The sequence below is a fragment of the Trachemys scripta genome, chromosome 1 (assembly GCF_013100865.1).
Source record: "Trachemys scripta elegans isolate TJP31775 chromosome 1, CAS_Tse_1.0, whole genome shotgun sequence".
Lineage (NCBI taxonomy): Eukaryota > Metazoa > Chordata > Testudines > Emydidae > Trachemys > Trachemys scripta.
In genome coordinates, this window is record NC_048298.1 from 152,741,070 (window position 1) to 152,759,016 (window position 17,947).

Genomic DNA, 17,947 nt, shown 5'->3' on the forward strand with positions numbered 1-17,947 from the left:
TATGCTTGTCTCTTTCATCAACAGAAGTTGGTCCAATAAAAGATATTACCTCATCCACCTTGTCTCCCTAATGTCGCAAGACCAACACAGCTACAACAATAGTACAAACTACATTTTTTACACTCATTTTCAAATCCTGCAAGATGGACACTCATTCCTACTTTTCATCTATGCAGAGAATTTTTGTAACTGGTTGGGCTGGACTAGTTGAAACAACCACTTAATCCAAACCACATGCAAGCTATATGTGTAAAACTTGACATCTTTAAACTATTTAATTTAATAGTCAACAAATGTTACTTATTCACAAAAGCCTCTTTATATCATAAAGACAAAAACAAGATTGGGGAAGGAAACTCTCTTAAAAGTTACAAATGAATTTCCATTCCATTCACACAAGGTCAACTGAAAAATAACGGTGTTGGTTATCAACATTAATAAGAAGCAAGTATGCTAAAGGGTGGCTGTTAACTACACCATAGTTAAATTTCTGTGTAAAAGTGCATTTTCAAAGTGCTGTAATATATTTAGGGCCTGATTAACCATTGCTTTACTACAGTTTTACACTGAAGTAACTCCATGGAGTTACGATGGCATAAATCTGGAGTAACACAGTAGTGAAAGAGGCCCATAGAATGGAAGAGCTCAAGAATGGATAGGTAGGCTTAAACATTCAATATTTGATAGTAATGCCTGATCATTTATTTACTAGCTCAGTGATCAGTTTTTTGCCACTACCACCAAATTACATGAGTTTATTAAAAAATAGTAGCTCAACATCCCTTCTTCAGGGGAAAAATGGCAAAGCTGGTGCTTTAGTGCAGCACTCATCACCTTCTGGATCTGGTTTGAAAATGCAAGTCAACACCAGCAGCTTATAAACAAAGAATCAGACCTCACTAGGCTAGATGTTCCAAAGTAGTCTTGTAAATGCAAACAATTGCAAATGCGGACTACTACCTTCTAGTATCAAATAGTCTGATACCAAGTTCTAAATTAAGCATTGATATCATATTAGTATTTTGTCATTTGTTCAATTCCCTCAAAATATGCAAACATTTTTATATTTGGCCATCCATGTTTTATTTAAAATGAAAAATGCCAGACAGGTTCACAGTTTCATCTTCTCCCCTATCCCCACTCTCTTACATGGTGCAAAGTGTATGACCCACTGTAAAAAGAGCATGTGTATGAGTCTCTGCCATGCAGAACAATTTAACAGTGGAAGTTAGACGTTTGTGCCATTCTGTCAACATACGGAGAGGTTCATTACTGAGCCTCTAAGCCTTTAAGGTTAGAGACATGTATATTTTACACTCATAAATGATTGTTCTCAATGAGGGGCGTTGACTCCAATTTCCAATTGAATAATAAATTAAACTAATAAAATGTTAATTCCTTGGTTTAAAAGCCATGCATTTCCTGCTCCAAATTTTGAACAGGGCTCAATCCTGCAAGCTGAGCAAATGCTATGGTAATAAGCATGGCATAAAACCTTAAACACAGAGAAGTGAGGAGTGCCCATAACTCTCACTGCAACAGTCAGGGTGGGGTATGGGTTTGGGTAGAACTCTGCATCTTGCAGTAACAAGCTCTGAGGCCCTTTATGCCCTGCTCTTTATCAACCATCCACATTCCTAGAGACGCTCTAAGAGTGGAATTCTATAAAAAAACAACAACCCCTAGATAAGAATATTTAAAGACACTGTCATTCATTTGGTGCAGTAAGGTCAAGAGAAGTGGTGAGCAGCACAAGATTGCTTAATAACAGATTATGAGCCTTTAGAGAACAATGGGCTGTAATTACTAGATATGGTTAGCGCCTTTTCTGAAGTTTTGGGTCTTGAAGGAAAAAACTGCATTTTTTGAGAGAAAAACTAGATTACAGTTTCAGAAATCATAACAGAATGCTTTGTTAAGCACAGAAAACATATGCCATCAATTTAGTGACAAAGCGGTTGGTCAGCTGCTAAGTCTTCTTTTACATTAAAAGTCAGTACATTCCACAGTGCAGTCTAATGGCAGCAACTTGAAATTGCCTCAAAGGTTGGATGGAATTCTCAGCTTTAAAAGGAAATAGAATATTCTGTTCACACAAAGACAACAGACGTGCACGGTCAGAAACATAAGCATGGGTACAGCTGCACGCTACATGTGTTCAGTGTGTTCTGGAACAGATGACTGATTAAGACATTTCATAATGTGTCTGAAAAAGGGAAATAAAAGAAGTGTAAAGAATAAGCTTTGACAGTATGAACGGGAGCTGAACTGAATTCTGTGGTATAGAAATCTAAAAAAAATATGATACTATACACCGAGAAAACATCGTCCTCATTTACCAGCTTCTGCTTTACTAGCTTCATGTGTAACAGGTTTTGGAGTTGTTTGAATAGTTACTGTAAGAAAAAAAATAGATCCATTTGAGACTGTCAGATCCTATTGTACACCTCACAAATAATTTCTTTATATAGTTGCCATTTTGTATTGCTATGTAGTTTAACAAAATTGCATTTAAGCGTTCTGTGCAGTAAAGAATGGGACACAATTGTGGATTACACTTTTTTTCAAATGCAAACGGCCTTGGAACTAAGGAAGCCATAATTAGTGACATTATAGCCAACCTTACAGGTTATGTGGCATCAACTGTGATAGATTTATTTTCAAATAAAAGCTTTAGATCGGATTCTCCACGACTTTGTACTCTGTGCAGTCATTTATCCCTGTACAAAGTACATGTAACATACCAATATGTGAATTTGTTAGCTTTTTAACCCCCTTTGCACTCATTTTTCACAGGGGAAGAGGGCTACACAAGGTAATTTAGTAGAGAATCAGGCCCTTACTCTGTATTCTACATTTTATTGATTTACATACTACTTTTATTATCAAATCACTTTCACAGCAGAAACAAGGCCTGAGTTATCTGTGAGAAATAGCAGCTTGCTACTGGCGTGAGGTAACTGGTCACTCTGAGCAAAGTTTTCAAACCTGGGTGCTTAAAATGAACATGCAAATCTATATTGAGACTCCTAAAAAAAATGGCCTAATTTTCATAGGTGCTGAGCGAATGTAGCTACCACGGATTTCAGTGATATTTGTCGATGCTTAGCATTTCTTCAAATCAGGACACTTAAATGTAGGTGGTGAAACATGGATTTAGATGTTAACTTTAGGTATCTACTGTAAGCCGGGTACAATTTTAAGGCACTAGGATTGTATACTGTAATATTCTGTTATATCCATTTGTATATAAATGGTCAACAGCTACTGTACTTAAAATAGTACTGGATGGTCTTGCAAATCTAATAAAGATATATGAGAAATTTCATCATAATGATCCAGGATTCTAAAGGTGTCATGCAAAATGTTGTAAATAAATATGCTACTTCATACAGCACATACATGTCAACAGTATTATTGTTCCCAAGGTAAGTCATACAGGGTAAATTAAACTAACCACTTGACTAAAAACACAGGGATGTCTCTTCTAAATTTACCTGTCGAAAGAAGGAAATATAATTACCAGATTCGGTTGGTAGCTTTTCTGGGACTCCAGATGGTTTGGATCTTGAAGAAACAAACTGTGTTTCATCAAAAGCTGAAAAGAGAATCTGAATTTAAAATGTTGAGGGACTTCAGAGCTGATGGGACAGCATGACACTCAGCTACAGCCAAGTTGCACATTTCAAGATGATGCTGACACAGGGGAAAGCAAGGTGGTGGATGGGCTGAAAGTCAGCTGTGAGATGAATGTGTAATATGAGCAATGAGGTTGGTGACAATATGTCCTTTTAGCAGCCAGCCATTAAATCAGTTCAGAAAATGCTTTTCAGGTGATGATTATGAGGAAACGGTTGATACAGAAGGATCAATCAAAAAGTTTTGCATGTGGGATTTTGAAGCCAAAGTGTTTGAGCAAATCTTAAAACTGTCTTTAGCAGATAGAAGATATGCCAAGATGATGGAAAAAATAACTGAATCATATATGATTTACCCATCACTGTCCCTGGGGTTTTCATGGAAGGAAAAGATGTAGATTTCAGGGCTGGTTTCTTGATAGCTAAGAGCAAACATGAAAACAATCCTGAGATATTGGGATAGGCATTCTTTGCACAAGTGGTACCAATTCATAGCTTTAAAACAGAAAAAACAAGTCCATATTTGGTTCGAGGGTTTTTTGTGTTTGTTTGTTTTAAATCATTTGAGTTTTTGAGAAGATCTGAATTCCTATTGGGGTTTATGAAAAAAATCCAAATATTTGATTTGGGCTCATTTTTAATGAGGATGACATAAATATATGTTAAAATTGGAACTAATAAACTAAACTGTTTTCTGTTTCATACAGTAGTTGTCTGCTTCCACATCTATTTTCAATCAGATTCTGAACGACTCATTTTATCAACAGATATGACTCCATGTTACCACCCTGATCAGCAGAGACGGGAATAGTGATCTTGGACATTATGCAAACAAATACCACATGATTCACAGCTGTTGGCAGCAGGACTTTTATTAATTGTATTTATACACAGTAAGAACCATGTGATATTTCCCAAAAGTATCACACTAAACTGCAGGTGTATAAAAAAGCTGTCTTTTTAAAAAAGTTAAAATTCAAAGTAAATTGGCCATCCACAAAGTTTCTAAATTTAGAAGATGCCTCTCTGTGGTGTAATCCAAATACAAAAATAAATAAGAAAAAACATTCTGGGGAAAAGTAGGAAAAAATTTAGGTAAAACACAACTAAAGATAAATTTACAGAAACTAAATTTTACTGTATTTGCTGATCTTATGAGAGATCTGACACATTCTTGATTCAATTAATATAAACCCCACTTACTAAAATGTAACTTTTTTTAAAAAATGTAACATTTTAAAAAGCATTTTAGAAGATATTCACTCGAAACAATAAGTCAGATACTGTGCAGAAAAGTAACATGGTATCATAGGCTTGTAAGTGTACTGGCCTCTCTGAGAGTATGGGACGTTTCCCATTTATTTCAGGCAGAATGAAGCCAAAATAATACACTTTAAGAAGAGATGCACAAGAATCATGCTCAAGGTTTGGAAAATCCGGGCTAAATGACCTTGATATTCAAATTCTATAGACTGGAACACAGTGTCGAGAGCTATAACAAAAGCATCCAAGCCCCAATCCTGCAAAGTTATTCAGGTGAAAAGCCCTTAGCAACCACATGTAATGGCACTGACTTCATCTGGTATGTCTACACTCAGGGATGCTGGAACAATTTGTATAGTGGGGGTGCTGAGAACCACTGAACGAAGCTGTAGGCCCTGTATATGATGGAAACCAATTCAAGCTGGGGGTGCGGAGCACCCCCAATTCCAGCACCCATGTCTACACTGTGATGAAAAATCCTGTTGTACCAAGTCTCAGAGCCTGGATCAGCTGACTTGGGCTCCCAGGTTCGAGCTGTGGGGATAAGAATTGCAGTGTAGACATTTGGGCTTGAGCTGAAGCCCAGCCTCTGAGACTTTCCCCCCTCTCAGGGTCTCAGAGCCCAGGGTTCCAGTTCAAGCTTGAATGGCTACACTGCAATTTTATCGCCCTGCAGCTTGAGCCCAAGTCAGCTGACCTGGGCCAGCCTTAGCTACGGGTCTTTTTTTGCTGTGTAGATGTGCCCAATGAGATTCTGACCGTGCGGATCTCCCTCCCGAAACCAGGGCCCAAACCAGAATAATTAAATCACACTTCATGCTACGTGGTCTCATTGGAAGACCTCAAAAGTACAATTTAGAGCTAACCCGAACGAATTATGTGAATGAAATGCTAGCCTTGCCAGTCTATCACTATTCCATTTTTTTACCTTTATTTATGGAAAGCAGGTGTGGGATTAGATTATTATTAGTAGTATCCCTAATAATTTTGAAGTCGGTAGCTATATTTCAACAAACCAAGTTCTTAAATATTACTGAATATCCTCTCTCTTTAATACAGACTTTAATGGCTTTTCTAGGCATACAACTAGTTCATAGTCACTCTATGCATCCGAAGAAGTGAGGTTTTAACTCACGAAAGCTTATGCCCAAATAAATCTGTTAGTCTTTAAGGTGCCACCAGACTCCTTGTTGTTTTTGTAGATACAGACTAACATGGCTACCCCCTGAAACTAGTTCATGGGAAGATGGGGTGTAAATCTACCTCATGCTAGCCTGCCATGCACTAACTGTTCATATGGACCCTGAAGTTGCTCATTAAAACTTTCCTATGCACTTTGAACTAACCCACTTTGAAATGAGAATAGATCTAAGTGCACTAGGGAATTTTTAGGGCATGACAGCAGAGTCCACACATACGGAGCGCAGCATGCCAGCGTGAAGCAGATTTACACCTCAGCTTGCTGTGCACTAACTGCTCATCAAGATGAGCCCTAACTGTATCTTACTGGATCTCTTCCACTACAATAGAAATAGATGGCTAGGTTCATTCCATAGGGGAGAGAGCTGCTGGCCTCAAGGCAAATCCAGAAATGCTGTGAGAAATTATAATAAATCAGAAACAAATTCTAAAATCCATATGAAATTTCTACTCAGTCCGAACTCACACTGAAGTCTATGGGAGTTTACTTAAGTAAAAATTTCAATATTAGGGACTTCTTTTGCATGAACTGAAAAGTACATGCTCTAAATAAACTGCCACTATCACATGACAGGCTGTTGTAGGATTTAGTGCAAGAATTAATTGACTCAGTACTGTCTCAGGGGAAAGAATACTGCTTACCTCACCCGAGTGTTAACTAAGCCTGATCATACTTAAGCAATGAAATTCAAGTTCACAGCATTACAATGGGGTCTTCTGAGTTCATCTTATCTATAAACTTGCGAGTTAGAATTTAGTTGTGAAATCAGTGAAGAAAAAATATGCTCTGTCACAAATTCAAAATAAAAGATTAAAATAATGTAAGTCAAAAAATCAATCAATAAATAAATATGCTGTAACTCTTGTTAATAATCGTTAGACTTTTTCACTAAAATATTAGTGAGGGTCACTAGCTCACTACTCTAATACCTTAGCATGGGCAAGGATAGTTTCCACTGGACTCAATGGGAACCACACAAATGCATCCATGGACAAAATTATGCCCTACAGCAATTGTGGAAGGGTTGTCAGGTTCTCAAGCACAACAGAAGTTGTCATAACTATAAAGAGAAGGGCAACAGCCCTCCTGTGTACAATACTATTGTCATGGCTCCTTTTATATGGCAACTATAAAATCCCTCCTGGCAAGATACTTTCAAATCTTGGTGGGGGAAAGGCTTTTGTTTGTGCCCTTTGTTTTAGTGGGAGTTCGCTCTTGGGACTGAGAGGGACCAGACATCAATCCAGGCTCTCCGAGTCTTTCTGAACAAGTCTCTCATATTTCAAACTTGTAAGTACAGCCAGGCAAGGCGTGTTAGTTTTATCTTTGTTTTCTCAACTTGTAAATGTACCTTTTGCTAGGGTGTTTACCTCTGTTTGCTTTAACTTTGAACCTAAGTCTAGAGGGGATTCCTCTGGGCTCTTTAAGTTTGATTATCCTGTAAAGTTATTTTCCATCCTGATTTTACAGAGATGATTTTTACCTTTTTCTTTAATTAAAAGCCTTCTTTTTAAGAACCTGATTGATTTTCCCTGTTTTTTTAGATCCAAAGGGGTTGGATCTTGATCCACCAGGAGCTGGTGGGAGAGAGGAGGGGGGATGGTTAATTTCTCCTTGTTTTAAGATCCAAGGGGTTTGGATCTGTATTCACCAGGGAATTGGTGAAGAGTCTCTCAAGGCTACCCAGGGAAGGGAATTAGCACATTTGGGAGTGGTGGCAGCGGACCAGATCTAAGCTGGTAGTTAAGCTTAGAAGTTTTCATGCAGGCCCCCACATCTGTACCCTAAAGTTCAGAGTGGGAAGGAGCCTTGACAGAAGTGCTATGGCCTAAGGGTAAAAAAATCAACTGCCAATTCTGGGTACCCAGCTGGAGACGTATTAAAGGGGACTGATGATCAAAGGGTGAGCCCTCAACACTTTATGAAAATCAGGCCCTTTTAAAGTGTCCCAACAGTTGAAGCAACACAAATAACTATTCATATTTGAAAATTTAGGCCATAGGTAAATCGCTAACAAGAAGAAGCTAATAACTTCACTAGACAAATCAACTATTTAACAAAGTTATTACACAGTCCACAACTTTGCTGTTGGATGGAATGATAGTTCAGCTGTGAGATACAAGCCATCTCTGAAACTGAAGGGGCATTTACAAGGAAAATACTAAGCCCATGGAACAGATCTTTCACAAATAAAAGTTTTTATACCTCTATTAACTTAAAGGGACCTGTGACAATTTACATGAGCTGAGGATATTCTCTACATCTTCACAATTCTTCTAAAAACATTTGTAAGTAAATAATTTTGAGCATCGTGTCACTAAAATCAAAACAAGACTTATGTGGAGTCACAATTTTGCAGTAGAAAAATTTCCTGGCTGTAGCATTATAAATCATACAACCACATTATTGTAGCTGAGGTATTAAAACCAAAAAACCCACCTGGGCATAATACCAACAAATCTGACTTAAATAATATTTGTTTCGAAGCTCTCAACTTTAGAAATAAGGCAATTAACAGGTTTTGTCTGTAGTATTTTTGGCGTATCAGATATTTTGGAACCAGAAGGAATCAGCTGCATTTCATTAGAAGCTATGATAAAAGAAATAACCAGGTCTTTATTTGCTATGGGTCATTGGGAAAACATAGCACAGAATTATTCCAGCACACAGAAAGTTCATGCCTGAAGCCAGCAATATAAGAATAGGCTGACCACTGAGATACAGTTTCATAAATAATGGAAAGAAACATTGTGGAAAGACAGAAAGGAGATTGGAACATGAATATCCTCAGCTCTGTCCTGGACCATCATATGAAGAATCACCTGTCTAAGGAAGACAGAAATAAATATTCAACAATGAAACTTTATCTGCTTTGTAGTTAAGCAAAGACAACCATGATTTAGTTCTCATAAAAGCATCCTCTAAAGCAGTGCAGCCAAACAAAGTTAACCTTGCCAAAGAAACTGCAAAGGAAAAAAATGGGATTAAAATAAGCTGCAAACAAAACAAAACAAAACCATCACCATGACATAATGTTCCCCTGGGCTTCTGAAATGCAGGAGGTGTTTTAGGGTTAGGAAATTGTGGAAGCCTGTTTGGAACTGCAAGGGGGGTGGGGAGAAAAGAGAAAGTACAAAATTGATGTAAGTCAGTAGAAATCTGAAGAAAAAAAGTGTTTGTTAACACTTGCAGTTCTCTTTGTATAGTGTAACAGAGACAGAAACAAAAAGACCCTTGTCCCTACATTCCAGTGCTGGTGAATTCAATACAACCTTTTCTTTTATTACTCACCTATATACCTACTAAATACACAGTTGCATACATCATTCCATGACTATTCATGTCTGCACCCCTCTCTGGAAAATGAGGCCAAATTATCAAAAACTATCTCTGGACTTTTGTTCACAATTTTGCATAGATTTGTGTGTACAATACAGAGAGTGAATTTAACATTTTGACATTTCTTAATGTAGAATTGTGACTGCAAGAAGACTGTGGATGCTGCTACTAACAACAAAACAAAAATGAGAGCAATTTTGCAATACAAAGTTTGTGACCAGGATTTTGTATAGGACACTATTTTTTTCCTGGTGGAAAAAAAAAGACTTCATGCCATGTTAAGCCGCAGTCACTCATGACAGTCATACAAATGACATTTGTATTTTAAATCACAATTTGATGCCATCAGACAATCTTCCTTGAGTTTTTGATGTTTTGAGTATTTATACATTTAAATAATCAGTTTTGTAATATAACACAACCTGTGTAACCTGTCACAACAGGAGACTAAAGATCGTTTCTAACTTCACCAATGTAGATTTGCATTGCTTTTACCTTGAAAAGCTGTTTTTGTGATTTTTTCCCCCCATGCTAAAAGTGAGGGCCATTAAAAATGGAGCACATGCCATTCTGCAGAGATGTCAGAAGCATAGCATCTCTTATTCTAAATATAGGGAGATACTCCTGTTACTGAAGGAATCCAGTGAGGTGAATTTATTATTTTAATGGCACCTACTGTGCATAATAATGTTACAGTACCTGTGGTTTACAGTGAAAATTTGTTTCCATGTTGTAAGTAATATATTAGCAAGGAGGATTTCCTTGAAGAAGGATCTTGAGAGAAAACCAAGGAGCTGGACGTTTCTCTTGTATCTCTACAGCAATATTACTAGTGCTACACCTAGTTACAGACATCAAGAGACATACAGACAACCCAGAATTCGGTAAAAGGCAGGAAAGAATATTACTTTGAATATGAGAATACCTGGTATACCTATCAAGAAAACTTTACCAGAGACTATCATCTCACAACACCAGCCATAGCACAGCTAGGCCTACACAGCCTTCTGTACTACATTTTATCTGAGATATGTAAATTAGTAGCTGTAAGTGTAAAGTAACCCAGTACAATTTAATTAAGATTTTCTGTGGAACAGCTCGCTTCTAAAGTGTTGTAGTAAAAGGTAGGAGAATTCTGGAGTGGAAAAAAGAAGAAAATACTATATATAGAAGCTAAGTAGTCATCAGATTAGTTACCCGGTATGTTTTGAGTTTGTGCCAGGTCAGGTTTAGGAATTGATTTTGTTTCTTCAAGTCCACTGTCAGTTTCACTGTGAGCTGGAAAAAAGAATCTAGACTTAATTTTGAATCAAGAACATAACAGCAGCCATACGGGTCAGACAAATGATCCATATAGCCTAATTTCCTGTCTTCTGACTGTGGCCAATGCCAGGTGGTTCAGAGGGAATGAACAAAACAGGCAATCATCAAGTGATCCATCCCCTTTCATCCTCTCCCAGATCCTGGCCAGCACAGGCTAGGGACACTCAGAGCAGGGTGTTGCAGCCCTGACCAACCTGGCTAATAGCCATTGATGGACCTATCCTCCATGAACTTATCTAGTTCTTTTTTGAACCCTGTTATAGTCTTGGCCTTCACAACATCTTCTGGCAAAGATTCCACGGGTTGACCATGCATTGTGTGAAGAAGTACGTGTTTTGTTTGTTTTAAACCTGCTGCCTATTAATTTCATTGGGTGACCCCTACTTCTTGTGTTATGTGAAGAAGTAAATAAAGTTTCCTTATTCATTTTCTTCATACCAGTCAAGATTTTATAGACCTCTATCATATCCCCCCGCAGTTGTCTCTTTTCAAGCTGAAAAGTCCCAGTCTTTTTAATCTCTCCTCATATGGAAGCTGCTCCATATCCCTAATAGTTTTAGCTGCCCTTCTCTGTACTTTTCCAATTCCAATATATCTGTTTTGCAATAGAGTGTCCAGATCTGCACACAGTATTCAAGATGTAGGTTGGGGGAGGGATAGCTCAGTGGTTTGAGCATTGGCCTGCTAAACCCAGGGTTGTGAGTTCAATCCTTGAGGAGGCTGCTTAGGGATCTGGGGCAAAATCAGTACTTGGTCCTGCTAGTGAAGGCAAGGGGCTGGACTCAATGACCTTTCAAGGTCCCTTCCAGTTCTAGGAGATAGGATAGCTCTATAAAATAAATCATGGATTTATACAGCGGCATTATGATATTTTCTGTCTTGTTGCCTATCCCTTTCCTAATGGTTCCTGACATTCTGTTAGCTTTTCTGACTGCCACTGCACATTGAGCAGATGTTTTCAGAGAAGTATCCACAATGACTCCAAGATCTCTTTCTTCAGTGGTAACAACTAATTTAGACCCCATCATTTTGTATGTATAGTTCGGATTATGTTTGTCAGTGTGTATTACTTTGTATATATCAACATTGAATTTCATTTGCCTTTTTGTTGTCCAGTCACCCAGTTTTGTGAGGTCCTTTTGTAACTCTTCGCAGTATGCCTTGAACTTAACTGTCTTAAATAACTTTGTATCATCTGAAAATTTTGCCACCTCACTGTTTACCCCTTTTCCAGTTCATTTATGACTATGTTGAACAGTACTGGTCCCAGTACATACCTCTGGAGGACATCACTATTTACCTCTCTCCATTCTGAAAACTGACCATTTATTCCTACCCCTTGTTTCCTATCTTTTAACCAGATACTGATCCATAAGAGGACCTTCCCATTTATCCCATGACTGCTTATTTCTTGTAAGATTGTAAGCTTACAAGCAATCCTTGTAAGCCTTTTTTTTTCCCTGAGGCAGCCAACAATCTATGCCAGGGGTAGGCAACCTATGGCATGCGTGCCAAAGGCGGCATGCAAGCTGATTTTCAGTGGCACTCACACTGCCCGGGTCCTTCCCACCGGTCTGGGGGACTCTGCATTTTAATTTAATTTTAAATGAAGCTTCTTAAACATTTTAAAAACCTTATTTATTTTACATACAACTATAGTTTAGTTATATATTACAGACCTGTAGAAAGAGACCTTCTAAAAACGTTAAAATGTATTACTGGCACGCGAAACCTTAAATCAGAGTGAATTAATGAAGACGCGGCACACCACTTCTGATAGGCTGCCGATCCCTGATCTATGCTATAGGATTAGAACAACTTCTGCAGTAGCACAGCTCCACCATCATTAAAACTCATAACTTTAATTTGAGAAGTGAAATCCAACATGGATACAATTTTGGATTTCTTTTGTGGCAGTTTTACACAGACAATAGAAAAATAAAAAACCCCAAAGAGTAAATTTGAGATCTGGAGCTCATAACGTGTCTTTGCAAAAGTTTGCCAAATTCAATACTTAAGCTGCTATAAACAAAATTTATAATACCACAGTGAGATATATATATATATATATATATATGGTTAGGGAAAGTGTATAAAAACACTTCCCCCAACCATACTGGACTGTTTTATTAGTCTAAAACTGAAACTTTATGATGGAAAGATTCACCTAGGTTATCCTCAACTCTTCCCTCTGTCCAGTAATAATATTACATTATACTTGTTAGCTGTTATTCATTACTATTACGTCTACTGAATTAAAGTAAAGCGCTTGTAGCGTATGGAGTATTTGTTCACCATAATTAACCTCAATTGCTACCCATATTTTATTGGGCTAGTGCACGACCACGTGCACACACTACTCCTGTTGATCTTTGGGTGTGGAAGGACTACAGGGCCAACTTATTAAGGACCAAATTCTGGCAGTTGTTTTGTCCAGCAATAGATGCCATCCAGAAAACTGATGCAGAGCAAGGGCAGAAGTTTTCTATTTCATTCTGACTCACTCCACGTAACACTCTGTGCAACAAGAGCTGCAAAGGGACATTTCAAGATAGAATCGAGCTGAGTGTCAACAGTGTTGCCAAATCAGATTTGGTGTTTTTCTGAAAGCTCCAGTTCATAGATTTTAAGGCCAGAAGGGACCATTCGATCATAGACTCACAGACTTTCAGGCTAGAAGGGACCATCATGATCATCTAGTCTGACCTGCACATTGCAGGCCACAGAACCTGACCCATCCACTCCTGTAATAGGTCCACAACCCTAACTTCTGGCTGAGTTACTGAAGTCCTCAAATCTTGATTTAAAGATTTGATTTAAAGTTACAGAAAATCCAGCACTGTCTATAGTTCAAACCAGCAAGTGAGCCGGGCCCCCTGCTGCAGAGGAAGGCAAACCTCTTCCCCCACGGTTTCTGCCAAACTGACCTGGGGAAAACTTCTTCCCAACCTCAAATATGGTGACCAGTTAGACTCCGAGTATGTGGGTGAGACCAGCAGCCAGACACCAGGAAAATAATTCTCTGTAGAAACTCAGTGACCTCCAAATCTAGTGTCCCATCACTGGCCACTGGAAATATTTACTAATAGCAGTCACAATAAGGATATATGCCATTGTATTGTAGGCAACCTCATCACATTCAGCCCCTCCATAAATTTATCAAGTTCAGTCTTGAAACAAGTTAGGTTTTTTTGCCACACTTCTGCCCTTGGAAGGCTGTTCCTGAACTTCACTCCTCTGATGATTAGAAACCTTCATTTAATTTCAAGACTAAACTTCTTAATGGCCAATTTCCATCCATTTGTTCTTGGGCCAATATTGGCACTTAACTTAAATAACTCCTCCCCCTCCCTGGTATTTATCCCTCTGTTATATTTATAGAGAACAATCACATCTCCCCTCAGCCTTCGTTTTGTTAAGCTAAACAAGCCAAGCTCCTTAAGTCTTCTCTTGTAATGCAGGTTCTCCATTCCTCTGATCATCCTAGTAGCCTTTATCTGCACTTGTTCCAGTTTGTTCCAGTTCCTCTTTCTTAAACATGAGAGACCAGAACCTCACATAGTATTCCAGATGAAGTCTCACCAGTACCTTGTGCAATAGTAACAACTCTTCCTTATCTCTACTGGAAATACCTTGGCACAAAATCAGAAAGGCTAAGGCACATAATGAGTTACATCTAACATAAAGGGGACATAAAAGGCAATAAGAAGAAGTTCTTTAAGTACATTAGGAGCAAAAGAAAGAACAAGGAAAGTGTAGATCCTCTGCTTAGTGGGGAAGGAGAGCTAATAATTGATGATGTCAAGAAAGCAGAGGTGTTTAATACTTATTTTCACTTAAAAGGGTATGAAGGGGACCAGATGCTCAACACAATTAATATTAACAATAAGGGAGAAGGAATGCAAGCCAAAATAGGAAAAGAACAGGTTAAAGAATATGGACATAAGTTAGAAGTATTCAAGTCTGCAGGGCCTAATGAAATTCATCCTATGGTACTTATGAAGCTAGCTGAAGCAATCTTGGAATCATTGGAAGTTATCTTTGAGAACTCATGGAGGATGGGTGAGGTTCTAGGGGACTGGAGTAAAGCAAACATAGTACCTATCTTTAAAAAGGGGAACAAAATGGACATGGGGAATTGTAGACCAGTCAGCCAATCTTCGATATCTGAAAAGATACTGGAACGAATTATTAAACAACGTTAGCCCCTAGATGATGATAAAGAATAGCCATCATGGATTTGTCAAGAACAAATCATGCCAAACCAACCTAATTTCCTTCTATGACAGGGTTACTGGATTAGTGGATAGTGGGGGAAGAAGTCAATGTGATAGATCTTGATCTAATAAGGCTTTTGGCACAGTCCCACATCATGTTCTCATAAACAAAGTAGGGAAATGCACTCTAGGTGCACTTTTTATAAGGTGTGTGCACAACTGTTGAAAGACTATATTCAACAAGTAGTTATCAATAGTTTTCTGTCAAACTAGGAAGGTCTGGTACTAGTCAATATTTTCATTAATGACTTGGATAATGGAGTAGAGAGTATGCTTATGAAATGTGTGGATGACAACAAGCTGGGAGGGGTCACAAGCACAGGATTAGAATTCAAAATGACCTTGACAAATTGGATAATTGGTCTGAAATCAACAAGATGAAATTTAATAAAGAGAAGTGCAAAATATTTCATTTAAGGAGGAAAAACCAAGATGGGGAATAACTGGCTAGTGGTAGGTTACAGTGGAGACAACCTGAGTATGAATTAACAATGTAATGCAGTTGCAAAAAAGGCCAGTGTATTAACAGGAGTGTATTAACATTCAGCAGTGTATTAACAGGAGTGTTGTATGTAAGACATGGGAGGTAATAGGAGTGCTCTACTCAACACTGGTGAGTATTGTGTCCAGTTCTGGGTGCCACACTTCAGGAAAGATGTGGACAAATTGGAGAGCTTTTAGAGGAGAGCAACAAAAATGATAAAAGGATTAGAAAACCTAACCTATAAGGAAAGGTTAAAAAAACTGGGCATGTTCAGTCATCAAATATGTACAGAGCTGTTATAAAGATGACTGATCAATTGTTCTTCATGTCTACTGGAGGTAGGACAAGAAGTAATGGGCTTAATCTGCAGCAAGGGAGATTTAGGTTAAATAGTAGGAAAAACTTTCTAACTACAAAGGTAGTTAAACTCTGGAATAGGTTTCCAAAGGAGGTTGTGGAATCCCTGTTTTAAGAACAGGCTGGACAAATAGTTGTCAAAGGGGTTCTAGGTTTACTTGGCCCTGCCTCAGTGCAGGGAGCTAGACTTGATAACCTTTCAAGGTCTTTTTCAGCCCTACATTTCTATGATTCTATGAAATAATCAATGTGTGCCTTATTTCTAATTTTAATTTGTCTGGCTTCAGCTTCTAACCATTGTTTTTTGTTAATACTTTCTTTGCTAAATTAAAGAGTGCTTTAATTTCCAGTATTTTCTCGCCATAAAGGTACTTATATACAGTAATCAAGTCACCTCTCAAACTTCTTTTTGATAAATTAAAAGAGTTCCTAGCATTCTGTGCCACTGTACATTTAAAAGAAAATGAAGGTTTCATACAGAGCAGCTGCTCAGATGCCACAAGGGCCACCGAAGCAGCAGCAACTGGAGGACTTCATTGAACAGCTGGTACCCACAGTAGAGCACCGAGAGCTAGTTTCAAAATGCCCTTATTAGCTGCCACAGATAGAACTAAGGCACGTTGCAGTGGTCCACCTACCTTTTCTTTTTAAATCTGGAGTAGTCATTGTACAGAACTGTTTTCAGCCAGAACACAGACTCATGATAATGCTCTATTTTGCATTGTAACGTGCTTCTGTTTTGTGGCCAGTGGTAAAGAACTAGAATTTGTCTCACTGTCAGCAATGAGACAGCTGGAGATTTGATCTTTATTTACAGCACTTACAAAAGTTAAAACAACAATTCAGCCAATCAGAATTCATCATATTGATCACTAATATATATCATACATTCTAAAAAATAAAGAAGTGTTTATTTCTGGCAGTTCAGGCTTCTGATTAGTGAAATACTGAATTTTCTCTCTCTCTCTTTTGAAGGGCCTGTAGATGCCAATCACCACCAGCACAAGGTGCTGGAAAGTGACAGTCTCAGCTTCAGAAAATGAGGGTTCAATCTTACTCCTACAGATTTCAATCGGAGCAGGGCTGTGCCCTCAGTAAAATGGCAACCATGTTGGTACTGAAAAGAGCATTAATTCTCTTCAGGGACCACATTATACTACACCACATGTGTAGATTTTCAGGAAATGTTTTTATATTGTTTTATTTTCACTTGAAATAAATAAATGTATGCAGCAATATTCTAAGAGACTAATGAGAACAACAGGTAAAAGAGATTGCCATAAGAGCAGCAATTTGCATTTCATAATTTGGAGATATTACATTATCTTTTTATTGAACCATGAATTATTCAAGGCAATTTGAACATTTAAGTTGGGGTTTGTTTGTTTTTTAAAGGCACTACAAAGTATTAAAGTAAATTGCTAGATTTTCAAGTTATATTTATTAGGCCTATTATACATAATATTATGCAGCCTATTGAAAAAACTTTTTTTTTTTTTTTTTTTAAATACCACATCCATGAAAAAGAGAGATTTCATTAAGGCAGCCTTTGGTAGCCCTCACGCTACAACAAAAGTAGCATAAACATAGTACTTACCCAGTGTGTTCAATGGTAATTCAGTCGTAGGTGCTATGCTAGATTCTGCGGATTCCAGTTCATTTTTACTGTGAGCTATGAGAAAAAAAGAGTTATTTTTTTCTTTCAGTACACATTCACTTTACACTTTGTCCACAACACGCTAAGCATGCTTCAAGCCAGAACTGACCAGACTGGTTTAACAGCTGTAACATCTCATTTCATGAAGGTAGCATGCTATATGATGGGGTCTAAAATGGCTGATACCACTCAAGAAAGATCTTGGAGTCATTGTGGATAGTTCTCTGAAAACAATGTGCAGCGGCAGTCAAAAAAGTGAACAGAATGTTGGGAATCATTAAGACAGGGATAGATAATAAGACAGATAATATCATATTGCCTCTATATAAATCCATGGTATGCCCACATCTTGAATACTGCGTGCAGATGTGGTCGCCCCATCTCAAAAAAGGTATATTGGAATTGGAA

General features: G+C 38.0%; 1 protein-coding gene across 1 annotated transcript in view; it reads right to left on the bottom strand.

Annotated features, from left to right (window-relative positions):
* Positions 1 to 17,947, bottom strand: part of ABI3BP (ABI family member 3 binding protein) — a 286,567-nt gene that overhangs the window by 131,210 nt on the left and 137,410 nt on the right. Inside the window, exons 13-17 of the mRNA XM_034767801.1 lie at positions 17,480 to 17,554; positions 10,639 to 10,719; positions 3,995 to 4,060; positions 3,524 to 3,598; positions 2,340 to 2,396 (exon numbers count right to left, since the gene is read on the bottom strand). Of these exons, the coding sequence (XP_034623692.1) occupies positions 2,340 to 2,396; positions 3,524 to 3,598; positions 3,995 to 4,060; positions 10,639 to 10,719; positions 17,480 to 17,554 (354 nt within the window). The remainder of the gene's footprint in view (positions 1 to 2,339; positions 2,397 to 3,523; positions 3,599 to 3,994; positions 4,061 to 10,638; positions 10,720 to 17,479; positions 17,555 to 17,947) is intronic.